Source organism: Heterodontus francisci, chromosome 24, assembly GCF_036365525.1.
Source record: "Heterodontus francisci isolate sHetFra1 chromosome 24, sHetFra1.hap1, whole genome shotgun sequence".
NCBI lineage: Eukaryota > Metazoa > Chordata > Chondrichthyes > Heterodontiformes > Heterodontidae > Heterodontus > Heterodontus francisci.
In genome coordinates this window covers 38307709-38334466 of record NC_090394.1, presented here as the reverse complement: position 1 = coordinate 38334466, position 26758 = coordinate 38307709, and the positions used below count along the sequence as shown (strand labels likewise).

The window sequence follows — 26758 nt, the reverse complement described above, 5'->3', positions numbered from 1 at the left end:
CAAAATGCATTACCTCACATTTGTCCGGATTAAACTCTCTCTGCCATTTCTCCACCAAAGTCTCCAACCGATCTATATCCTGCTGTATACTTTGACAATCCTCATCATTATCCGCAACTCCTCCAACCTTTGTGTCGTCCGCAAACTTACTAATCAGACCAGCTACATTTTCCTCCAAATCATTTATATATACTACAAACAGCAAAGGTCCCAGCACTGATCCCTGCGGAACACCACTAGTCACATCTCTCCATTCAGAAAAACACCCATCCACTGTTACCCTCGGTCTTCTGTGACTGAGCCAGTTCTGTATCCATCGTGCCAGCTCACCTCTGATCCCGTGTGACTTCACCTTTTGCACCAGTCTGCCATGCGGGACCTTGTCAAAGGCTTTACTGAAGTCCATATAGACAACGTCCACCGCCCTTCCCTCATCAATCATCTTCGTCACTTCCTCAAAAAACTCAATCAAATTAGTGAGACACGACCTCCCCTTCACAAAACCATATTGCCTCTCGCTAATAAGTTCGTTTGTTTCCAAATGGGAGTAAATCCTGTCCCGAAGAATCCTCTCTAATAGTTTCCCTACCACTGACGTAAGGCTCACCAGCCTATAATTTCCTGGATTATCCTTACCACCCTTCTTAAACGAAGGAACAGCATTGGCTATTCTCCAGTCCTCTGGGACCTTACCTGTAGCCAATGAGGATGCAAAGATTTCTGTCAAGGCCCCAGCAATTTCTTCCCTTGCCTCCCTCAGTATTCTGGGGTAGATCCCATCAGGCCCTGGGGACTTATCTACCTTAATGCTTTGCAAGACACCCAACACCTCCTCCTTTTTGATAATGAGATGACTGAGACTATCTACACTCCCTTCCCTATGCTCATCATCCACCAAGTCCTTCTCCTTGGTGAATACTGATGCAAAGTACTCATTTAGTACCTCACCCATTTCCTCTGGCTCCACGCATAGATTCCCATCTCTGTCCTTGAGTGGGCCAACCCTTTCCCTGGTTACCTTCTTGCTCTTTATATATGTATAAAAAGCCTTGGGATTTTCCTTAATCCTGTTTGCCAATGACTTTTCATGACCCCTTTTAGCCCTCCTGACTCCTTGCTTAAGTTCCTTCCTACTGTCTTTATATTCCTCAAGTGCTTCATCTGTTCCTAGCCTTCCAGCCCTTACAAATGCTTCCTTTTTCTTTTTGACTAGGCTCACAATATCCCATGTTATCCAAGCTTCCCGAAACTTGCCAAACTTGTCTTTCTTCCTCACAGGAACATGCTGGTCCTGGGTTCTAATCAGCTGACGTTTGAAAGACTCCCATGTCAGATGTTGATTTACCCTCAAACAGCCGCCCCCAATCTAAATTCTTCAGTTCCTGCCTAATACTTTTATAATTAGCCTTCCCCCAATTTAGCACCTTCACCCGAGGACTACTCTTATCCTTATCCACAAGTACCTTAAAACCTATGGAATTATGGTCACTGCCCCCGAAATGCTCCCCCACTGAAACTTCAACCACCTGGTCGGGTTCATTCCCCAATACCAGGTCCAGAATGGCCCCATCCCTAGTTGGACTATCTACATACTGTTTCAAGAAGCCCTCCTGGATGCTCCTCACAAATTCTGCCCCATCCAAGCCCCTAGCACTAAGTGAGTCCCAGTCAATATTGGGGAAGTTAAAATCACCCACCACTACAACCCTGTTACCTTTACATCTTTCCAAACTCTGTCTACATATCTGCTCCTCTACCTCCCGCTGGCTGTTGGGAGGCCTGTAGTAAACCCCCAACATCGTGACTACACCCTTCCTATTCCTGAGCTCCACCCATATTGCCTCGCTGTATGACCTCTCTGAGATGTCCTCCCGCAGTACAGCTGTGATATTCTCCCTAACCAGTAATGCAACTCCTCCACCCCTTTTACATCCCCCTCTGTCCCGCCTGAAGCTTCTAAAGCCTGGAACATTTAGCTGCCACTCCTGCCCTTCCCTCAACCAAGTCTCTGTAATAGCATCAACATCATATTTCCAAGTACTAATTCAAGCTCTAAGTTCATCTGCCTTACCTGTTATACTTCTTGCGTTGAAACAAATGTACTTCAGACCACAGTCCCGCTGTGCTCAGCAACATCTCCCTGCCTGCTCTCCCTCTTAGTCCTACTGGCCTTATTTACTATGTCCTCCTCATTTATTTCACTAGCTGTCCTACTGCTCTGGTTCCCACCCCCCTGCCACACTAGTTTAAACCCTCCCGAGTGACGCTAGCAAACCTTGCAGCCAGGATATTAGTGCCCTTCCAGTTTAGATGCAACCCGTCCTTCTTGTACAGGTCCCATCTGTCCCTGAAGAGAGCCCAATGGTCCAGATATCTGAAACCCTCCCTTCTACACCAGCTGCTCAGCCACGTGTTTAGCTGCACTATCTTCCTATTTCTAGCCTCACTGGCACGTGGCACAGGGAGTAATCCAGAGATTACAACCCTAGAGGTCCTGTTTTTTAAACTTACTACCTAACTCCCTAAACTCCCCCTGCAGGACCTCATCACTCTTCCTAGGTTTAAACATAGGTCTAAGGTGAGAGGGCAAAGTTTAGAGGGGATGTGCGAGGCAAGTTCTTTACACAGAGGGTGGCGAGTGCTTGGAACTCGCTGTCGGGGGAGGTAGTGGAAGCAGGTACGATAGCGACGTTTAAGAGGCATCTTGACAAATACATGAATAGGATGTGAATAGAGGGATACGGTCCCTGGAAGTGCAGAAGGTTTTAGTTTAGACAGGCATCAAGATCGGCGCAGGCTTGGAGGGCCAAATGGCCTGTTCCTGTGCTGTACTGTTCTTTGTTCTTTTGTTCTACCTTGGACTACCTCACCAAGGTCAAAGCCAACCTGCTGTTTCTGCAGGAGTGTGGAATCCCGCACCTCAGCACCCACAGGCAATGGTCGCAATGGTGGTCCCATGGGCCATCGATCTGATCGGGAAACGATTCCCATTCCTCCAGCCTGGGTATTCTGCGGAGAGGCAACTTCACCATCTTCGAAGTTAAGGAGGTGGTGGGCGGTCGCCTCCTCGTAGCAGGTGTACTGTACAACAATGCTCCGCTCCAGTTAATCAAAGTGTACGCCCCAGTTCAATGCGGCAAGTGACTGACCATCCTCCAGCAGCTCCCACTGCTGCTGGCAAAATCCAGGCCGGTCATTCTTGGCGGTAACTTCAATTGCATCATTGATGCAGTTGGACGATCCAGCAGTGATGACAGCAAACTGGACGCTACATCCAAATTCCTAATGGAAACAGTAAAAGATGCCAAACTGCATGATGTCTTCAGCAAATCTGCAGATGGAGCGCAGCGTGGATACACCTGGTCAAGACCGGATGGGTCTGCCCGTTCCAGAATTGACTTCCTGTTTGTGTCCTGTGCTTCCACGGTCAGATCCACTGATGTCAAGCCGGTATTCTTCTCTGACTACTGCCTCTTACTGGCCAACTGTCACTTACAGGATGACCAGCGGGTTGGCAGGGGGACATGGGAGCTGAATGTTACACTGCTAACCCAAGAACATTGAGGAACTCAAAAGGGATTACAAAGGTTGGAGAACCGTGATACCCCTCTTTGGGTCTCCGGTGCACTGGTGGGAAGCGCTCAAGGCGAACATCAAGAGGTTCTTTATCCTCAAAGGTGTTCAGAGGGCAAGAGAGAGACAGAGGGAAATGTCCTGACTCCAGAAAAGAATGCAAAATCTGCTCCGGCTGCAGTCGATGGGGTCAACGTCAAGGAGGATCTCCAAGAAGTGGAGAGCCAGCAGGCCTCGCTCTTTGCCATGGAGGCCTCCAAGATCATCTTCCAGTCCAGAGTCCGCTCCGTTGAGCAGCATGAGATGTGTTCACGTTTCTTCTTCCAAAAGGTACACAGAGAGAGCTCTGTGATCAGCAGCCTGAAGGAAGAGGATGGCTCGGTAACGTCTTCTCAGTCTGACATACTAAGGATTAGCAAATCTTTTTATGCTGGGCTGTACGACGTGAAGCCCATGGACAGCATAACCTTCCAGTCCTTCCTGTCATCTATCATGCAGGCCTTAGATGACAGCATGCAGGAGAGTCTGGACAAGCAGCCAACTCTGGATGAACTGACAAAGGCCATCAGGTGCTTCGAGACGAGTAGAACTCCCGGAAACGATGGCTTACCAATTGAGCTGTATTCGGCTCTGTGGGACTGGATTGGCCGAGACCTGCTGGAAGTGTACTAGAGTATGCTTCTGGCCAGCAGCGTGTTAGAATCCATGAGGAAAGGCATCATCACCCTCACCTACAAGCGGAAGGGGGAAGAGGGCGGAAATCAGAAATTGGTGGCCCATCTCACTGCTTAATGTTGACTACAAGATTCTGTCCAAAGTCATCGCCAGTCGGGTCAAGTCTGCTCTGGAGTTGGTGATTCACCCTGATCAGACCTGTACTGTACCCGGAGAAAGATCTCTGATAGCCTCGCGCTACTCAGGGATACAATCCGCTAAGTACGGGACAGGGGGCTGGACACCTGCCTCATCAGCTTAGACCAGGAGAAGGCTTTTGACAGGATACCGCACACATACATGATGGACGTGCCCTCCAAAATGAGGTTTGAGGAGGGAATCTGCAATTGGATCAAACTGCTCTACACAAACATCAGTAGTGCAGTCTCAATCAATCAATGGGTGGGAATCAGAAAGCTTCCCGATCCAATCTGGAGCCAGACAGGGCTGTCCTCTCTCTCCTGCCTTGTATGTCTGCTGTAACGAACCTTTTGCTGAGTCCATTAGGAAGGATGCGGGCAGGAGGAGTGACAATCCCAAGCAGTGGAAGCACTCAGGTCAAAGCCTCCCTGTACATAGACGACATTGCCGTCTTCTGCTCGGATCTGCTGTCAGTTAGCAAACTAATGAGCATCTGTAACCAGTTCGAACTGGCCTCAGGAGCCAAAGTGAATTGCGGCAAGAGCAAGGCCATGTTCTTTGGGAACTGGGCTGATTGATCCTTTGTCCCCTTCACCGTCAGGTCAGACTACCTGAAGGTGCTAGGGATATTGTTCGCAAGGACCGGGGTGTGCCAAAACCTGGAAGGAGCGAGTAACCATGGTACACCATAAACAGAGCATGTTGGAGCAGTGTTCTCTCTCCATTGTGGGTAAAAACCTGGTCATCAGGTGTGAGGCGATCACGTTGTTGCTGCATGTGGCGCAGGTCTGGCCCATACCCCACTCCTGTACCATGGCGGTCGCCCAAGCCATTTTCCACTTTATCTGGAGATCCAAAATGGACCTGATCTGGAGGGACGTGATGTTCAAACCTCTGGATAAAGGTGGAAAAAACGTACCCAACGTTGCCCTCATCCTGACGACCACCTTCGTGTGCTGTGTGTAGAGCCCCTGTACACAAACTCCAAGTGTAACTACATGCTGAGGTTCTATCTGCCCCGGGTGTTGCGAAGGATGGGACCACCTATCCTTGGTGGAAAAGTTTGTGCAGAAAAACAACTTTGACCACCAATCCATCAGGCAGTGGTCTTCACGGAATATCCTCAAGACCCTACGGAAAAAGGAGATGGTGGATCCTGTCAGATGGTTTCCCAAGCAGACTGCCAAAGTCATTTGGCAGAATGCTATCACCAGAACTTTCAAACAAGCACCAAGATATTGCTTGGCTGGTGGTGAGAAGGGCACTCCCCATCAGATCCTTCCTGCACGCCCGGAATCCCACCACCTCAGTAAGCTGCCCCCAAGATGGCTGTGATGGGGAAGAGACTGTTGCCCACCTCTTTCTGGAACATGTCTTTGCAAAGCAGGTGTGGAGAGTAGCAGTGGTTTTTGTCGAGGTTCATCCCAAGCAGTTCTGTAACACAGGAGTCTGTGCTCTACGGGCTGTTCCCAGGGACGCACACTGAGATAAACATCAACTGCTGCTGGAGGACCATCAATTCAGTGAAAGATGCTCTATGGTCTGCCCAAAATTTGCTGCTCTTCAAGTGCAAAGAGTTGTCCACGACCAAGCGTTGCAGACTGGCACATTTTAAGGTCCAGGGCTACGTGCTGAGGGACACACTAAAGCCTGGGGCAACCGCCACAAAGGTTCAATGGGGAAAGACCACCGTATAAGGTCCTGCCACCATAGGGAATGGAGGGGCTGGACCTATGGGAAATCCCTCGGGCTGTATACACCAAATATGGGTTTGCTGTAAAATGTACATGGCATGTAAAATGGAATGAAAGTGTTGTGAGGCAACTCACTCCAGTATTGAAGAAAACTGATTTCCGTTGCACGTTCTGAAATGTCAACTTGGTGCTGTTTTGAACTGTTTTGGAATGTATTTTTGACATAATTTTATGAATAAAGTATATTTTGGGGGAAAAAGGGCAACAGGGGAGCCTGTGACCCCCTCCTCACCTGGTCGTGAAATTATACATTCTTCCAACTCCATCCAATCTTCTGCTGAGGTTTGTATTCTATACTCATCATTTCCGTCAATGCACACAACCACCAATTCTCTTGCAGTGCAATGGTGATCACTAAAGTTCAAATCAACTCTATGTTCTTCAACAGGGCAGTGAAATAGTAGTTCAATATTAAATTTGTTAATTCCACTAATGTTGAATAATCTAAATTGGCACATAGATTTTGCAGAAATGTTTCCATTCCTATTTTCACAGATTGAGGACCAACCTGCACATACTCCCTTTTTCGCACTGACACAGGGAGAGAGTTCACTATTCAAGTATCCGGTTTCACATCATCAGCAAAAGGAAGAAAGGCATAACTCAGGCAACTATCAACTGATTAGCTTTAAGTCAGTAATGGGAAAATTACCGGAGACTATAATTTGAGATCAAATAAATTAATACTTAAAAGGGCATAAACCAATTAGAGACAGCCAATATGGAATTGTGAAGGGTAGGTCATGTCTAACTAACCTGATAGAATTTTTTGAGAAAATAACAGACAGTAGATGGGGAGGAGGGGGTTGGGCAAAAAGAATACAGTATATGTATTTTATATGGACTTTCAAAAAACATTTGATAAAATGTCACATTAGAAATTGGTTGAGAAAATTAAGCCCAAACTATGAAAGCGAAAATGGCATTATGGACACAGAGATCACCGAAAGAGAGACAGCAAAGAGTTATCATTATTAGATGATTTGCAATCCAGGAGGTAGTGGTTTTTTGGGATATACAGGTAAATCATATAGGACTTGCACTTGCTATCCACAAACCTCACTTCCTGTGGTTATTATTTATGGTCAATTTTTTCTAATCAATATTTACGACTATAAATTGTTAACATTTCCCATTCACTTTTGCACAGTCAACTCCCAAGATGCGGTTGCTGGCTTTGACCACTAGGTCTGAATCCCTCCTAACTCCATCATCTTGTATGTTGAAAAAACCATCAACTGACTGTGAAACGCCATGTGCAAATTACAATCTAGACTTTGACATATAGGGACGAATATCAAAGTTTGCTGATGATACCAATATGGGAGGCAGCAAATGGCAGGTAGAATACAGGAAAGAAACTTAACGATGACATAATCAAGAGAATGGGTAGGTAAGTAGCCGATGCACTTTTTATATAAAGTAATGTAACATATTTGCACAACAAAAGTAAAGAATGGAAATATACCTTAACAGTCACTAAAAGTGGGTGGACAATTAAAAAGCAAATAGGATTTTGAGCTTGATATCAAGAGGGACTGAACAGAAAAACAAAGAGGTCAAGATTACACCATACAAAATAATAGTTAGGTCCTTTCTGGAATACAATTGCATTTTTCAGTACCTCACCACAGGAAGGATATTATAACCATGGAAAATGTTCATTACAGATTTATCAAGAGGGCAGGGGTGAGATTCAAGGAAAGGTTACCATGATTAGAGCTTCATTCTCCTGAATGGAGAGGATTGAAAGGAAATTTGATAGAGGTGTTTAACATGAAAATGGGATAGACAAAGTAAACACAGATTATGATCCATTGATAGGTAAACCATGAGTTCACAAATCACAGGATACATAAATACAAAGATTTAAAACTTTTTATGCAAAGAGTTATCGGAATGTGGAATGCTTTGCCATCCGTGGTGATTGATGCCGAGATTGATTACAATATTCAGAAAAGAACTGGATAATTAAATAGACAGAAAACAGTGACAGAATAAATGGGTCACTTTCGGATTGACAGGCTTCAATTAGTGGGTACCACAAAAATATGTTCCTGGGCCTCAGCTATTCACATTCTACATCAGGGTCGTCGAACCAACGGCCTGCGAACTACAATCAGACCAGCCAAAGGTTTTCATCTGGCCAGTGAGTGTAAACTGTTCTGGAACCGTTCCTCATCCTCATCGTGACTGGAGATTGGAAAGTTCCCTTTGTCTTCTTACAGAGTGGCCTTTTTAAAAACATCTCGCTGCCAGTTTCACAGCTGACAGCTGCTGACATTGGGAACACCTATTATCCAACAAACTCCGGGTTTTCCAGCGGGTCCTGAGATTTTTATTAAAAGACGGCCAGAAAACCCCCAGTCTATTAGAAAACGACTGTTCCCGATGTCAGCAGCTCTCACTGTGAAAGTGACAGTGGGATGTTTTTCTGCAACCGTATGGGAGGGAGCTTGGGGGATGGGGGGACGGCGGTGGGGAGAAAGGGAGAGAGGGAGGGGGGAGAGAGAGAGAGAGAGAGGGAGGGGGGAGAGAGAGAGAGAGAGAGGGAGGGGGGAGAGAGAGAGAGAGAGAGGGAGGGGGGAGAGAGAGAGAGAGAGGGAGGGGGGAGAGAGAGAGAGAGAGAGAGAGGGAGGGGGGGAGAGAGAGAGAGAGAGAGGGGAGGGGGGAGAGAGAGAGAGAGAGAGGGAGGGGGGAGAGAGGAGAGAGGGAGGGGGAGAGAGAGAGAGAGAGAGGGAGGGGGGAGAGAGAGAGAGAGAGAGGGAGGGGGGAGAGAGAGAGAGAGAGAGGGAGGGGGGAGAGAGAGAGAGAGAGAGGGAGGGGGGAGAGAGAGAGAGAGAGAGGGAGGGGGGAGAGAGAGAGAGAGAGAGGGAGGGGGGAGAGAGAGAGAGAGAGAGGGAGGGGGAGAGAGAGAGAGAGAGAGGGAGGGGGGAGAGAGAGAGAGAGAGAGGGAGGGGGGAGAGAGAGAGAGAGAGAGGGAGGGGGGAGAGAGAGAGAGAGAGAGGGAGGGGGGAGAGAGAGAGAGAGAGAGGGAGGGGGGAGAGAGAGAGAGAGAGAGGGAGGGGGGGAGAGAGAGAGAGAGAGAGGGAGGGGGGAGAGAGAGAGAGAGAGAGGGAGGGGGGAGAGAGAGAGAGAGAGAGGGAGGGGGGAGAGAGAGAGAGAGAGAGGGAGGGGGGGAGAGAGAGAGAGAGAGAGAGGGAGGGGGGAGAGAGAGAGAGAGAGAGGGAGGGGGAGAGAGAGAGAGAGGGAGGGAGGGGGGAGAGAGAGAGAGAGAGGGAGGGGGAGAGAGAGAGAGAGAGGGAGGGGGAGAGAGAGAGAGAGAGGGAGGGGGGAGAGAGAGAGAGAGAGGGAGGGGGGAGAGAGAGAGAGAGGGAGGGAGGGGGGAGAGAGAGAGAGAGAGGGAGGGGGGAGAGAGAGAGAGAGAGGGAGGGGGGAGAGAGAGAGAGAGAGGGAGGGGGGAGAGAGAGAGAGAGAGGGAGGGGGGGAGAGAGAGAGAGGGAGGGAGGGGGGAGAGAGAGAGAGAGAGGGAGGGAGGGGGAGAGAGAGAGAGAGAGGGAGGGGGGAGAGAGAGAGAGAGGGAGGGGGGAGAGAGAGAGAGAGGGAGGGGGGAGAGAGAGAGAGAGGGAGGGGGGAGAGAGAGAGAGAGGGAGGGGGGGGAGAGAGAGAGAGAGGGAGGGGGGAGAGAGAGAGGAGGGAGGGGGGAGAGTGAGAGAGGGAGGGGGGGAGAGAGAGAGAGGGAGGGGGGGAGGAGAGAGAGAGAGGGAGGGGAGATGAGAGAGAGGGAGGGGGGAGAGAGAGAGAGAGGGAGGGGGAGGAGGTGAGGAGAGGGTGGGGAGAGAGAGAGAGAGGGAGGGGAGGAGAGAGAGAGAGAGGGGGGGGGGAGAGTGAGAGAGGGAGGAGGAGGGAGTGTGGGAGGGGGAGAGAGAGAGAGGGAGGGGGGAGAGAGAGGGAGGGAGGGGGGAGAGAGAGAGAGGAGGGGGGAGAGAGAGAGAGGGAGGGGGGAGAGAGAGAGTGGGAGGGGGGAGAGAGAGAGAGGGAGGGGGGGGAGAGTGAGAGGGGGGGGTGAGAGAGAGGGAGGGGGGAGTGAGAGAGGGAGGGGGGAGAGAGAGAGAGGAGGGGGGGAGAGAGAGAGAGGGAGGGGGGAGAGTGAGAGAGGGAGGGGGGAGAGTGAGAGAGGGTGGGGGAGAGAGTGAGAGGGGGGGGGAGAGAGAGGAGGGAGGGGGGAGAGAGAGTGTGGAGGGGGGGAGAGAGTGAGAGGGGGGGGAGAGTGAGAGAGAGGGAGGGGGAGAAGAGAGAGAGAGAGGGAGGGGGGAGAGAGAGAGAGGGAGGGGGGAGAGAGAGAGGGAGGGGGAGAGAGTGTGTGAGGGAGGGGGTGAGAGAGAGTGGGAGGGGGGAAGAGAGAGGGGAGGGTTGGGGGAGAGAGTGAGAGGGGGTGGGAGAGTGAGAGAGGGAGGGGGGAGTGAGAGTGTGGTGGAGGTGGGTGAGAGTGAGAGGGAGGGGGGAGTGAGAGGAGGGAGGGGGGAGAGAGGTGAGGGGGAGGGGGGTGGGAGTGTGAGGGAGGGGGGAGAGAGAGTGTGGGAGGGGGGATGAGAGAGAGAGGGAGGGGGGACAGTGAGAGAAGGAGGGACCGAGTGAGATCAAAAGGGGGAGAGACAGAGAGAGAGGGGGAACAGAGTGGGAGGGATAGGGAGCCGGGCAGACAGAGAGTGCAGGGAACACTGAGGAAACACTGAGCGGGAAGTGGAGAACACTGGAGACACAGGGTGGAGGGAGAGGGAGGGGAGAGAGATACAGAGAGTGGGTGGGTGGAGAGGGACAGGGAGGAGGGGGAAAAGGACACAAAAAGGGAAAAGGGAGGAGGGGGAAAGAGAGACAGACAGACAGAGATGGAAGGAGGGGGAGGAAGAAAGATTCAAAGCCCATGCCGTCTCTCCATGGAGCTATGCAGTCAGTCCACTCCCTGGCTCGATCCCCATAGCCCTGGAAATCTACTTCTCACAGGTGGCCATCCAACTTCCTCTTGAAGTCATTGATTGTCTCCACATCCACCACCCTTGTGGCAGCAAGTTCCAGGTCATTAACCTGCTGCCTAAAAACAGTGCTTCCTGATATTCCCCCTGCATCTTTTGCACAAAATGTTCAATGTGTCCCCCAGTCCTAGAGGGGTTAGTGGCGGGGGGGGGGGGGGGGCAGAGAGAACGAGACCAAACGCAGAGTGTGGGGGAAGAGGGGGGAGAGAGATCAAGTTTTTTCCTGAAAGATGGACATCTATCCGGAATACTCTGCATCGCTACATCAAGTGTGGGGGCAGAGATTGACTACCTATGCAAGCAACAATACTGCCAAGTATGTCACTAAATCAGTGTTCAATATAGTGACAAGAACGTTAGGCAATAAATTAGTCTTCTCATGAAAAGCTTCTTCACAAAATTGCACATTTGTTGTTGTTTTTATTAATAAGATAAATTTTTGATGCCTTTATCTTTGAACGATTGAACACGTGGCTGGAGAACTGGTGTAGGTGTGAGGGCATCAGATTTCTGAGACATTGGGACCGGTTCTGGGGCGAGTGGGACCTATACAAGATGGACGGGTTGCATCTTAGCAGGACTGGGACGAATATCCTCCCAGGATGATTTGTTAGTGCTGTTGGGGAGGGTTTAAATGAAATTGTCAGGGGGATGGGAACCTGAAAGGGAGCTCAGATTGGAGGGAAGCAAAACTGATAACTTGTCAGGGGTGTGGGAACCAGGAGCAAGTATCAGAGAGGAATACCAAGGAGCACAGAATACTGAGGGAGATTGATAGTACGAGAGTAGGGAATAATAAGTTATTAGGTGGGGTCAGAGTAAGGGAGCAAGTAATAAAGTCTGAATCAGTGTTCATGAATGCACGGAGGATGGTTAATAAGACTGGTGAGGTACAGGCGCAGATTGTCCTGTGGAAATATGACGCTGTGGCTATAACAGAGACCTGGCTCAATGAAGGGCAGGACTGGGTGTTCAGGAAAGATAGGAAAGGGAAAAGAGGGGGAGAGGTGGCGGAATTGATTAAGGAGAGCATTGCAGTGCTGGAGGAAAAGGATGTCCCAGAGAAATCGAGTACAGCTACAGAACAAAAAAGGTGCAGTTACATTGCTCGGTGCTGTCTATAGGCTACCAGCTAGTGGGAAGGGTGTGGAGGAACAAATTTGCAAGCAAATTACAGAGAGGTGCGAAAATTATAGGGTAGCTATAATGGGGGACTTTAATTATCCAAACATAGACTGGGATAATAGTAGTGTAAAGGGCAGTGAGAGGCAAGAGTTCCGAGAGGGTGTTCAGGAAAATTTAACAACAGTATGTTGCTAGTCCAAAGAGAAAGGAGGCACTGCTGGACCTGGCTCTTGGGAATGAGATGTGCCAAGTGGATCAAGTATCAGTAGGAGAGCATTTAGGCGATAGTGATCATCCTATCATAAGGTTTAGGCTGACTATGGAAAAGGACAAAGAGAAATCCAGGGTAAGAATAATTAACTGGGGGAAGGACAATTTCAATGGGGCAAAAATGGAGCTGGGACGTATAAATTGGAGTCAAAAGCTGGCAGGAAAACCGGTAGATGAACAATGGGCTACCTTCAAAGAAGAGACAGTTCGGGCACAGTCAAGGTATGTTCCCTTGAAGGGGAAAAGTAAGGCAAACAAATCCAGAGCTCCCTGGATGACAAAAGAGGTAGAGATTAAGATTTTAAAAATGTGTGATGACAGATGCCAGGTAGAAAATATTATTGAGAACCAGGCTGAATATAGAAGGTCCAGAGGGGAAGTGAAAAAGCAAATAAGAGAAGCAAAGAGAGAGTATGAAAAGAGACTGGCAGCAAGCATTAAAGGACATCCCGAAGTTTTCATTCGGCATATAAATAGTAAAAGGGTGGTAAAAGGAGGAGTGGGGCCGATTACGGACTAGAAAGGGGATTTACACATGGAGGCAGAGGGCATAGCTGAGGTATTAAATGAATACTTTGCATCTGTCTTTACCAAGGAAGAAGATGCAACCCAGGCAACGTTGAAAGAGGAGGTAAGTCAGACACTAGAGGGGTTTAAAATTGATAATGAGAAAGTATTAGATAGGCTGTTTGTACTTGGATAAAGCACCAGGGCCGGATGAGATGCATTCAAGGATACTGAAGGAAGTGAGGCAGAGGCACTGGCTATAATTTTTCAGTCTTCTTTAGACTCGGAGGTGGTGCCAGAGGACTGGAGAATTGCAAATATTACACCCTAGTTCAAAAAAGGGTGTAAACATAAGCCCAGCAATTACAGGCCAGTCAGTTTAACTGCAGTGGTGGGAAAACTTGTAGAAAAAATAATTTGGGACAAAATTAAGTCACATGGACAAATGTGAGTTAATTAAGGAAAGCCATCAAGGATTTCTTAAGGGAAAATCATGTTTAACTAACTTGCTGGAGTTTTTTGAAGAGGGTTGATGAGGGCAATGCTGTTGATGTGGTGTACATGGACTTTCAAACAGCATTTGATACAATGCCACACAAACGACCTGTGAGCAAACTTGTAGCTCATGGAATAAAAGGGACGGTAGCAACATGGATACGAAATTGACTGAGTGACAGGAAACAAAGAGTAGTGGTTAATGGATGTTTTTCAGGCTGGAGGAAGGTTTGTAGTGGAGTTCCCCAGGGATCAGTGTTGGGACCCTTGCTTCTCGGCGCCGCACTTTAGCAAACACAGGCGGACCATGGACAGAGTACAGAAAGGATTCACGAGAATGGTTCCAGGGATGAGGAATTTCAGTTATGAAGATAGATTGGAGAAGTTAGGACTGTTTTCCTTGGAGAAGAGAATGCTGAGAGGTGATTTGACAGAGGTATTCAAAATCATGAGGGGTCTGGACAGAGTAGATAGAGAGAAACTGTTCCCACTCGTGAAAGGATCGAGAATGAGAGGGCGTAGATTGAAAGTATTTGGTGAGAGAAGCAAAAGTGACATGAGGAAAAACTTTTTCATGCAAGATGTAGTTAAGGTTTGGAATATACTGCCTGAGAACATGGTGGAGGCACGTTCAATTGAAGCATTCAAAAGGGAATTAGACAGTTACATGAAAAGGAAGAACTTTTTTCATTCATTCATGGGATGTGGGCGTCGCTGGCTAGGCCAGCATTTATTGCTCATCCCTAATTGCCCATGAGAAGATGGTGGTGAGCTGCCTTCTTGAACTGCTGCAGTCCATGTGAGGTAGGTACACCCAAAGTGCTGTTAGGAAGGGAGTTCTTGTAGCCACGGTATTTATATGGTTACTCCAGTTCAGTTTCTGGTCAATGGTAGCCCCTAGGATGTTGATAGTGGGGAATACAGCTATGGTAATGCCATTGAATGTCCAGGGTAACGGGGAGAACACAGGGGAATGGAACTGAAGGAATTGCTCTTTTGGAGAGCCAGTGCAGACACAATGGGCTGAATGGCCTCCTTCTGCACTGTAACAATTCTGTAATCTCTCAAAATTTGCTCACCGACCCCCCGAGCCAAGCAAAAATCGTAATGCAGCCCTCCGCCCAATAAGGTTGGACAACCCTGTTCTATATCAATGACTTGCATGAGGGGACCGAGTATAACGTATCCAACTTTCCTGATAATACAAAGTTTGGTGAGAAAGTAGGTTGTGAGGAGGACGCAAATGGATACAGACAAGTTGTGAGTGGGCAAGAACATAGCAGATGGAATATAATGGCGAAATGTAAAGTTATCCACTTTGGTTGGAAAAATAGGAAAGCTGAATATTTTTTAAATGGTGAGAGACTGGGAAATGTTGGCATTCAGAGGAACATGGATGTCTTTGAGTACAAATCACAGCAAGTTTACATGCAGGTACAGCAAGCAATTAGGAAAGCAAAGGGTATGTTAACCTTTACTACAAAGGGATTGGAGTTTGAGTCAAAAAGGCTTACAATTGTATTGGACTTTGGTGAGATCACACCTGGAGTAGTGTGTGCAGTTTTGGTCTCCTTACCTAAGGAAGAATTTACTTACCTTAGAGAGAATGCAATAAAGATTCACTAGACTGATTCCTGGGATGAGGGGATTGTCCTTTGAGAGGTTGAATAAACTAGACTATATTCTCTAGAGTTTAAAAGAATGACAGGTGATCCTTTTGAAACATATAAAACTTTTTAAGGGTAGATAATGGGAGGATGTTTCCCTTGACTGGAGATTCTAGAATAAGGGGTTGGCCATTTAGGACTGAGATGAGGAGAAATTTCTTCACTCAAAGGTTGTGTGCCTTTGGAATTGTCTAGCCCGGAGAGCTGTGGATGGTCAGTTATTAAATATATTCAAGTCTGAGACCAATAGATTTTTAGATACTAAGGAAATCAAGGGATATGGGGAAAGTGTGAGAAGGCAGAGCTGAGGTTGAAGATCATTCACGATCTCACTGAGTGGCAGAACAGGCTTGAAGGGCTGGATGGCCTACTCCTGCTCCTATTTCTTATGTTCTTATAGAAAGGCATGGGGACAAAGCAGGAAAATAGAACGACATAAAATCAGAAAAAGAGGGACCTAAATTCAGCACTGACAAGGAGGAAAAATGATGTCCTCCTTTATTAAAATTGCTGTGTTTCGTACATTTTCTAAGAATGGGATAATTTTTGACAGCTACACAAAAAAAGTGCTACACCATAACTTTGCAACTCGTAACCAAACACTGGTCAGTTTAAAATTGAAGAGGTGGGAGTAAATATTACATGCTAATCAGCATCAAGAACATCTCAAAGAATTATTTGCATGGTCTCTTGTAATTGAAAACTTTCGCTTTCTAACAAACAAAATTTTGTGACCAACATATAGATCATAAGGAGCACGTTGCTACTGTCCTTTTCATTTTACCACAGAAAAATCAGTAAAGTTTTGGTAATGCTTATGTGACATGACAACATTCACACTAACTCCAGCCTCAATGGAAGTGATTAATGTTTACAAAAGCAGTTAATTATGTTACCATCAGCGCAAATTCACTACTTCCAGTTTAGTAAGTTTTCTTTTTCATACTTCTTTCCCACTCCTCCTGCCATGTAACAAGTTTGAAATTGCCATAGACCCCCAGAATACAGGATCAAATTTAAAAGAGGGAAGAACCACATAGTATAAATTAGCTGCTCACACCAGGGTGATGGTCATGAGGCATGGACTGCCTGGGATTAATGGAGGCAGATAGCACGGAAAAATTTAAGATAGATTTGGATACAAATCTGAGCAAATGGCAACTGAGAAGTATTTATTTTTGGACCAACAAAATAGACTGCAGACTCTTTGCTAATCTTATACTTTCCTATGTCTCTGCCAATTCAATTCTATATGCAAGAACAGCTCAAGGCAACTCTCTACACTCCCGTAAGGAAACACTCAACTACTGCATGTGCCGTACATTACAATGCAGCTGAACCAGAGAACTGTGTGGGAAATTGAACGTACGCAGCCACCTACTAAAATTCAGCATATTTTGCCATCCCTGCTCTACACCATCATTCAGCTTTGCCCCACCCTATGCTTCATGGTCATTCAGCACACTGCCCCACCAATATTCAATATCATTGAGTAAACTGCTACACCTCCACTCCATAGTATTGCTCAGCACACTCCTATACCCAGTTCATATCATTCAGTGCAGTTGCATCCTTTCCTTCATATTATCATTCACAACAGCTCTACCACTGCACTTCTCCATAATAGATTTTAACATAACGTCCCTTGCCTGCTCTGTATTATATTTTAGTACACCATATCACCTCTTACATATGTATAGTTCAGCACATTGCCCCATCCTCCTAGTCTATGTCATCATTCACACTGCCTCACACCACCTGCTCCGTATCATTCAGCATATTGTTCTGAGTCCAAGAAAGAGATATTAGCAGGGATGACCAAAACCATGGTCAGAGATGAGTTTTAAGAAGGGTCTTAAATTGGAAGAGAGAGGTAGTAAGACAAAGAGCTTTATGGAGGCAATTCTACAGCCTGAAGCCTAGGCAAATGAAGTTACTGCTGCCAATGGTGTTGGTGGTTGTAGATTACAGGGCGGGGCAAGGCTATGGAGGAATTTAAACAGGAGGATGAGAATTTTAAATGCGAGATGTTTGCAGACTGAAAGCCAATGCAATAGGGTGACCAATAAGCAGGATGTAGTCCAGAATAGGTTAGAAGCAACAGAAGTTTGGATGAATCAGTTTACAGAGGGACGGAAGATGGATGATCGGCCAAGAGAACATTGGGTCTGAAGATGTCAAAGGCATGGATGAAAAGATGGGCTTGACTGGGCTACGGGCAGAGGCAAGTGATGTTAGAGGTGGAAGTAGGCAATCTTTATGATGGAAAGGACCGGGGGTTGACGATCAACTCAGGGTTGAATCAGGCACCAAAGCTGAAAAGAGCCTAGTTCAATCTGAGATAATAGCCAGTGAATGGAATTTAAATTACTGGCAAGGTAGAGAGTTTGTAGCGGGACCAAAAGCGATGGCTTTTGTCTTCCCAAAGGTTATCTGCAGGAAATTGCAGCTCATCCAAGATTGGATGTTGGACAAGCAGTCTGACAACACCGAGGCAGTAGAGGGGTGGTGGACAGTTGAGCTGGGTGTCATTTGCAAACATGTGAAAGCTGAGCTGAGGTTATATTTGCATTCCCAGATGCTCCTGCAGCAGTGGGCAATTTCGGTAGAGGACACTGAGGCCCACTGTGATTGATGTGGTCCAGCAAGATCTGGCGATGCATGGCTAAACCACTTAGAAGCAGAGAAACACAGAAAATGAATGGCACAGGAGGTCGTTCAGCCCATTGTGTCCATGCTGGCCATAAAAGAGCTATCCAGCCTAATCCAACTTTCCAGCTCTTGTCCGTAGATGGCAGCCATACCATGGGGAACGACAAGGATGGAAAGCAGTAAAGGTTGAAGGGGATCAAAGTCTGCTCTGTCAGTTTGGTGCAAAGTCTACGTGAAGAGTCTGGACAGTCACAACCCAGTTCCTAATGACTACAAGCTTACATCACTAAAGTGATAACTTAGTAGTCGTTAGCAATTTTGTACATCGAGGCCGCAGGATGCCTCGTGTGATGTGTAATACAGAGTCTTCTTCTGATCTTAAGGTTGAGACATGGCATGAGGACATAACAGATTGAGATTTACTCTGCAACTAACTGTGTTAACTTATCTTGGAATATTTGATGCTAAGATTAGATGACCAAAATGGTAATGTGCTCCCATTTCCCAGTGCTAACATCCCTCACTTCAATGAGTAGTAAATTCACAAAATGTTTATATAGTTTTTAAAAACTGAATTATTCAAATCTCAAGTCTGATCAGTTCTGAAACAGTTGAACTCAGATTGGGTAGCAGTAAGGATGCTACAATGGCTTTTGGTTTCAAAACGAATAACCCCTGCTGAAATGAATACATGTGTCTATCAGATGAGAACATGATGGACCACATTTTGTAAAAAAAATCAAACGTCAGCAGTCAGCCTCAAATGTAGCAAGTGGATTATCAGCAAATGCACTGCCAGAGATACTGCCTACATTGATGTCAACAGAAAGACAGACTTGCATTTATATATGACTACTGGATTTGTCACCATACAGTCAATGAAGTACCATGTAGCAGCTAATTTGTGCACAGCAAGCTGCCAGAAAGAACAATGTGATAACGACCAGATAATCTGTGTTTGTGATGCTTATTGAGGGATAAATATTGGCCAGGACACTAGGGCCAACTCCCCTGCTCTTTTTTTTCATTCATTCATTCATGGGATGTGGGCATTGCTGGCTAGGCCAGCATTTATTGCCCATCCCTAATTGCCCTTGAGAAGGTGGTGGTGAGCTGCCTTCTTGAACCACTACAGTCCATGTGAGGTAGGTACACCCACAGTGCTGTTAGGAAGGGAGTTCCAGGATTTTGACCCAGCAACAGTGAAAGAACAGTGATTATAGTTCCAGGATGGTGTGTGACTTGGAGGGGAACTTGCAGGCGGTGGTGTTCCCATGCATTTGCTGCCCTTGTCCTTCTAGTCGGTAGAGGTCGCAGATTTGGAAGGTGCTGTCTAAAGAGCCTGGGTACGTTGCTGCAGTGCATCTTGTAGATGGTACACACTGCTGCCACTGTGTGTCAGTGGTGGAGGGAATGAATGTTTGTGGATGGGGTGCCAATCAAGCAGGCTGCTTTGTCCTGGATGGTGTCGAGCTTCTTGAGTGTTATTGGGGCTGCACCCATCCAGGCAAGTGGAGAGTATTCCATCACACTTCTGACTTGTGCCTTGTAGATGGTGGACAGGCACTGGGGAGTGAGATGATGAGTTACTCACCGCAGGATTCCTAGTCTCTGACCTGCTCTTGTAGCCACGGTATTTATATGGTTACTCCAGTTCAGTTTCTGGTCAATGGTAACCCCTAGGATGTTGATAGTGGGGGATTTAGCGATGGTAATGCCTTTGAATGTCAAGGAGAGATGGTTAGATTCTCTCTTGTTGGAGATGGTCAATGCCTGGCACTTGTGTGGCGCGAATGTTACTTGCCACTTATCAGCCCAAGCCTGGATATTGTCCAGGTCTTGCTGCATTCCTACATGGACTGCTTCAGTATCTGAGGAGTCGTGAATGGTGCTGAACATTGCGCAATCAGCAGCCAACATCCCCACTTCTGACCTTATGAATGAAGGAAGGTCATTGATGAAGCAGCTGAAGATGGTTGGGCCCAAAACACTACCCTGAGGAACTCCTGCAGTGATGTCCTGGTGCTAAGATGATTGACCTCCAACAACTACAATCATCTTCCTTTGTGTTAGGTATGACTCCAACCAGCAGAGAGTTTTCCCCTTGATTCCCATTGACTCCAGTTTTTCGAGGGCTCCTTGATGCCATACTCGGTCAAATGCTGCCTTGATGTCAAGGGCAGTCACTCTCACCTCACCTCTCGAGTTCAACTCTTTTGTCCGTGTTTGAACCAAGGCTGGAATGAGATCAGGAGCTGAGTGAACCTGGCGGAACCCAAACTGAGCAGGTTATTGCTAAGCAAGTGCTGCTTGATGGCACTGTTGATGACACCTTCCATCACTTTACTGATGATTGAGAGTAGACTGATGGGGCGGTAATAGGCCGGGTTGAACTTGTCCTGCTTTTTGTGAACAAGACATAGCTGGGCAATTTTCCACATTGCCAGGTAGATGCCAGTGTTGTAGCTGTATTGGAACAGCTTGGCTAGGGGCGCGGCAAGTTCTGGAGCACAGGTCTTCAGAATTATTGCCGGAACATTGTCAGGGCCCATAGCCTTTGCAGTATCCAGTGCTTTCAGTTGTTTCTTGATATCACGCGGAGTGAATCGGATTGGCTGAAGTCTGGCATCTGTGATGCTGGGGACTTCAGGAGGAAGCCGAGATGGATCATCAACGGGGCACTTCTGGCTGAAGATTGTTGCAAATGCTTCTGCCTTATCTTTCGCACTGATGTGCTGGGCTCCCCCATCATTCAGGATGGGGATATTTGTGGAGCCACCTCCTCTAGTTAGTTGTTTAATTGTCCACCACCATTCACGCCTGGATGTGGCAGGACTGCAGAGCTTACATCTGATCCGTTGGTTATGGGATCGCTTAGCTCTGTCTATCGCATGCTGCTTAAGCAGTTTGGCACGCAAGTATTCCTCTGTTGTAGCTTCACCAGGTTGACATCTCATTTTGAGGTATGCCTGGCCCTGCTCCTGGCATGCCCTCCTGCACTCTTCATTGAACCAGGGCTGGTCTCCTGGCTTGATGGTAATGGTAGATTAGGGGATATGCCAGGCCATGAGGTGTTTGAGTACAATTCTGCTGCTGCTGATGGCCCACAGCACCTCATGGATGCCCAGTTTGGCATTGCTAGATCTATTCAAAATCTATCCCATTTAGCACGGTGATCGTGTCACACAACACGATGGACGGTACCCTCAATGTGAAGGCGGGATTTCGTCTCCACAAGGACTGTGCGGTGGTCACTCCCACCAGTACTATCATGGACAGAATCATCTGCGGCAGGCAGATTGGTGGTGAGGACGAGGACAAGTATGTTTTTCCCTCTTGTTGGTTCTCTCACCTCCTGCCGCAGACCCAGACTAGCAACTATGTGCTTTAGGACTCGGCCAGCTTGGTCGGTAGTGGTGCTACCAAGCCACTCTTGGTGAAGGACATTGAAGTCCGCCACCCAGAGTACATTATGCGCCCTTGCCACCCTCAGTGCTTCCTCCAAGTGCTGTTCAACATGGACGAGTATTGACTCATCAGCTGAGGGACGGCGGTAATTAGCAGGAGGTTTCCTTGCCCATGTTTGACCTGATGCCATGAGACTTCATGGACTCCGGAGGCAATGTTGAGGACTCCCAGGGCAACTCCCTCCCAACTGTATACCACTGTGCTGTCACCTCTGCTGGGTCTGTCCTGCCCGCGGGTCAGGACATACTCGGGGATAGCGATGGAAGTGTCTGAGACATTGCCTGTAAGTATGACTATGTCAGGCTGTTGCTTGACTAGTCTGTGGGACAGCTCTCCCAACTTTGGCACAAGCCCCCAGATGTTAGTAAGGAGGACTTTGCAGGGTCGACAGGGCTGGGTTTGCCATTGTTGTTTCCAGTGCCTAGGTTGATGCCGGGTGGCCCGTCCGGTTTTATTCCTTTTTATTGACTTCGTAGCGGTTAGATACAACTGAGTGGCTTGCTCGGCCATTTCAGAGTCAACCACATTGCTGTGGGTCTGGAGTCACACGTAGGCCAGACCAGGTTAGGACAGCAGATTTCCTTCCCTAAAGGACATTAGTGAACTAGATGGGTTCTTCTTCGAAATAGTGCCATGGAATCTTTTACGTTCATCTGAGAGGGTAGAGGGGGCTTCAGTTTTAATGTCTCATCCAAAAGACAGCACCTCCGACAATGCAGCAACCCCTCAGTACCACACTGGAGTGTCAGCTTTTATTTTTGTGCTCATGTCCTGCAGTGGGACTTGAACTCACAACCTTCTGACTCAGAGACGAGAATACTACCAAATGAGCCATGGCTGACTACTCTAAGCAAGGAAAATCACAAGCAAGGGACTCTTATTTTCTGCTGCATTCAAGACATGATCTCTTAGAAAATACTGCCCTGAGAGAACTGGATGTGGTGGTCCCACTTTGATCACAAAATCTGTCAACATTCACTGGGCAGAAAGTTTTAAGGTCTAGTGCCCCAGCAGGGCCTAACAGACAGTAGGCAGCTTTATTGGAAAATTATTGGTGCAACGCTTGCGAGTTTCCTCCTATTAAAATCAACTGATGTTAAAAAATTGCAGACAAGGCAACCATAATTGTCTGATCAGTTGCCTGCTACATGCAAACTCCATCAGTGGTGCTGGCCTCAAATTCCATCTAATGTCTAGGCCCACCCATTAAGGGCAACTGCTTGAGGGGGTTACTGGAACCTGTAGAAATGTAGCTCACTATGATTCAGCACTTTCAGGAGTGGAAAGGAGAAAATAGAAAAAAGGGTAGATGCAAGCAATTGCTAAACTACAATGTCACTGAGGGACACATGATGGTGTCATGAACCGTTTAAATGAATCACTATCAGCTAAATCTTCGGGTGAAATTGGAACTTGAGGGATCAGGACACACAGGTATCATTCAATCCCCTTTTTAAAGTCATACAACATATTCTTACTTCTAAAAAGGAAACTTTTACAAAGCTGACAACAATTTAGGAAGCTACATAATTGATTACAGCATAGGCCAAGGAGCTGGGAGATGCAAAACTAAGGAGCTACATTGTTATCACTAAAAAGAGGGTGTAACTACAGTTTACATTACAAATGTGGACAGGAATTTATAATGGGATAAGTTGACATAGGAAATGTGTGTAGCTATAAGGGTTTTTACTATATTACGTATATCATGTTATAATAAATTATGATCTGCTGCCGTGAGTTTTTGTCCCAAATTAGATCTGGCATTGAGTGACAGACAGAGATTCCAATGGAGCCAATGCGTGGTAACATCCTTAACCAAAGCTTGAATTTGAGAGATAATCACTGATAGCTTACCAGAATTTGAAGTGCAGTGAATTACTGGGATATCAATAGAAATTCAAAACGAAATAGATTACCAAGATATCCCTGGAATTGTAGGGATATAGCACAACCTCTACTCTTGCATCCTTTATCTTAGACATTCAAAGCAAAACAACAATTTGGTTCAAGTCTTTCTTTTTATAAAAAGCTACAAAAGTTGAAATAAAAACAGAATGTCCTAAAAACAGATTAAGATGTCAGGTAGAGCGGTTTCATCAGACCTGACCGGGAATCTTAACCTGCCTCTCCTTTCAGATACTTAACGATATTTCTAAGATTTCCTGCCTTTTTAAAAAATAATTAATTATCTAGCTAACTTGGCATAAAGTGTCTTCACCTGCTAGCATGATATACAGGATTTTATATCTATTGCTAGAAACTGGGATAAGTGCCTTAGGCAGAATCTATTTACCTCACTGCACAGCAGTTAAATGCGACCCTGACCTTGTGCTATTTCAATGATATAAATCACTCAAAATAAGTACAGTACCTAATTATACTGATTACCCATCGCACTTTGAGGTCTGGGATTACACGAAGCAATTCCCACAATAAATAAAACGATTATGTAAACACAGCATTATAGAGGCTGATGACATCAAATTATGTGGTCTCTGGAGACAATCCATTTAACTTTTCGCTGAGGATGAAGAAAACTCCAGTCTTGTGTCCGACACGGTCCCAAAACCGCTGCTTTATTCCTGCATTTTGAAAGCAAGAAACTTAAATGGCCCGTTGGTCACGCAAATCAGCGCACCAGGGACAGCCCCCAGCCTCAACTGTACACTAATTGGGAGAAAGGTGCGATTATATAACTGCCCACCAACTCCTGTACTTAGATCACAGTTGGAATATCAACGCACCCTCTCTCCAATCTACAAACCTCTAGGGTAAAACGTGCTGAGCCATCACGAAATTTCAAGGGTTAATTGTCCAAGTGCTTGCGAGGGAAGTAAATACATTCAAATATTGAATTGTGCACAATCCACCCTGCAGCCTAGCAAAGTGTAAACACGGTGGGCGCCGCTGGTTTGTGACTAATAGTTATTTACATAAAAGTCAATTTATCTCTTAGATCAAATAAGGCCAGACAGAGCGCTCAGGCTTACAAAAAGACAATTAGGAAATCGGTGAGTAATGTTACAGAAATAAGCGCGTCCAAATCCAGCTCGACTTATAATAAACTCAGAGCCTGCCTCCATACATTGGTTTTGCACATTTTCGGACGCTATTACATTTATTTAAAATGGTTTAAACCCATATAATTAAAACATAAATTGAGCCAAAATGAGAGCAAACGCGACCAATCCGTTTCCAAACACACCAGGAAAGACTTCGATGCTTTTTTTCGCTCACCTGGTTCAAATCTTGATCAGAGGTTAGATGCGATTCCCGGGATTTGAAGCAGTTCTGACACTTGCTCTGATTGAAGATATTCGCCTGGAATTTCCTACAAGCCGCATTTTCTTTGGCAGACATGGTCCCGAGGAACAGTAAAACAAACCCCGAGTTTGAGAACTCCCATGGATATTGGGACCGACCTTGAGAGGCTGCTGGGGCCGGGACTCCTTCTCCCCTTTCAGCCGTTCAATAATTTCCCTCTAAATTCCGGAATCCTGGTCCCAAACCACAAACTGCACTGGTTGCATTCCGCACCCCACCACCAAAAAAAAAGCCGAAGTACAATCCTGGAGCCAACAAGGATTCAACGCCTGATTCCCGGCCACATAACCCTGAAGCTGACCGGGATCACAAGCTCCTGCCTGGGTTCGCGAGTTAGCTTTCTGGTTGAGATCTTGGCCTCATTCATACACACGTCTCCCTCCTCCTTGTTCCTGCCTGGATTGTAACCTCAATGATTCCAACACTCTCAACTGCGGCTTGGTGTCCTGCGCTCTAAACACGGTGGATGCCGGAGCCGAAACTCACAAAACAGAACCCAGCTCCGCAATCTGCAACGCCTGCGCATTTTCACGCACACGTCATCCAGAGCCACCTTTCCCATACAACTGTGGGAGAGTGAACGGCAATTGCCATACTCAGTCACCTCCAACCCAAAACAATGTGATGTGAACCGACCGAAACCATTCGCATCCAGTTCTTCACAGGGCAACGAACAAAGTCAATAACTAACCTCTCCTTCCCCCAAACAGGGTGACTGGGCAGCTCCATTTTAGAAAAAAAATCTCAACATCCCATCTGCCCAAACCCCAAAATATTTCCATTGAATACCGGGAAACCCAACAGGAACAATCATACACGTTACATTATGACAACTACTACTACTTATATTTGGATAGCGCCATAAACGTAATAAAAAGTCCCAATACGCTTTACAGGAGCGTTATAAAGCAAAATATGGCATGGTGCCAGAAGACTGGAAAATTGCAAATGTCACACTCTTGTTCAAAAAAGGTGGTAAAGATAAGCCCAGCAACTACAGGTCAGTTTAACTTCGGTGGTGGGGAAACTTCTAGAAAGAATAATTCGGGACCAAATTAATAGTTACATCGACACATGCGGGTCAATTAAGGAAAGCCAGCACGGATTTAGTTTAGTTTAGAGATACAGCACTGAAACAGGCCCTTCAGCCCATCGAGTCTGTGCCGCCCATCAACCACCTATTTATACTAATGCTACACTAATCCCATATTCCTACCGCATCCCCACCTGTCCCTATATTTCCCTACCACCTACCTACACTAGGGGCAATTGCTAATGGCCAATTTACCGATCAACCTGCAAGTCTTTGGCATGTGGGAGGAAACTGGAGCACCCGGAGGAAACCCATGCAAACACAGGGAGAACTTGCAAACTCCACACAGACAGTACCCAGATTTGTTAAGGGAAAATCATATTAACTAACTTGCTGCAGTTTTTTGAAGAGGTAACAGAGAGGGTTGATGAGGGCAATGCTGTTGATGTGGTGTACACAGACTTCCAAAAGGCATTTGATACAGTGGCACACAATAGACTTGTGAGCAAACCTGTGGCTCATGGAATAAAAGAAACAGTAGCAACATAGATACGAAATTGGCTGAGTGACAGGAAACAGAGAGTAGTGGTTAATAGATGTTCTTCAGGCTGGAGGAAGGTTTGTAGTGGAGTTCCCCAAGGGTCAATGCTGGGGCCCTTGCACTTCCTGATGTATATTAATGACCTTGATGTACAGGGTACAATATCAAAATTTGCGGATGATACAAAACTTGGGAAAATTGTGAACTGTGGGGAAGAGAGTGTAGAACTTCAAGAGGACATAGGCAAGTTGGTGGAATGGCCGGAAAAATGGCAGAGGAAGCTCAATGTGGAGAAATGTGAAGTCATTCATTTTGGTAAGAAGCCCATGGAGAGACAATATAACATAAAGGGTACAACTCTAAAGGGGGTGCAAGAGCAGACAGGCCTGGGGGTATACATGCATAAGTCATTGAAGGTGGCAGGACAGGTTGAGAGTGCGGTTAATAAAGCATACAGT

The 26758-nt window shown here is 46.7% G+C and overlaps 1 protein-coding gene across 5 annotated transcripts in view; it reads right to left on the bottom strand.

Moving 5' to 3' along the window:
• The window catches only part of LOC137383313 (myosin phosphatase Rho-interacting protein-like), a 334034-nt gene extending 308765 nt beyond the window's left edge, over positions 1 to 25269 (bottom strand). For 3 of the 5 annotated variants that reach the window (XM_068055968.1, XM_068055971.1, XM_068055970.1), the window contains exon 1: positions 24640 to 25268. In XM_068055968.1, the coding sequence (XP_067912069.1) occupies positions 24640 to 24762 (123 nt within the window). In that variant the 5' untranslated portion in view covers positions 24763 to 25268. Of the gene's footprint in view, positions 1 to 24639 lie in introns of all 5 variants that reach the window. The other 2 variants (XM_068055969.1, XM_068055972.1) reach the window with 2 other exon arrangements.
• Positions 25270 to 26758: the final 1489 nt, after the last annotated feature.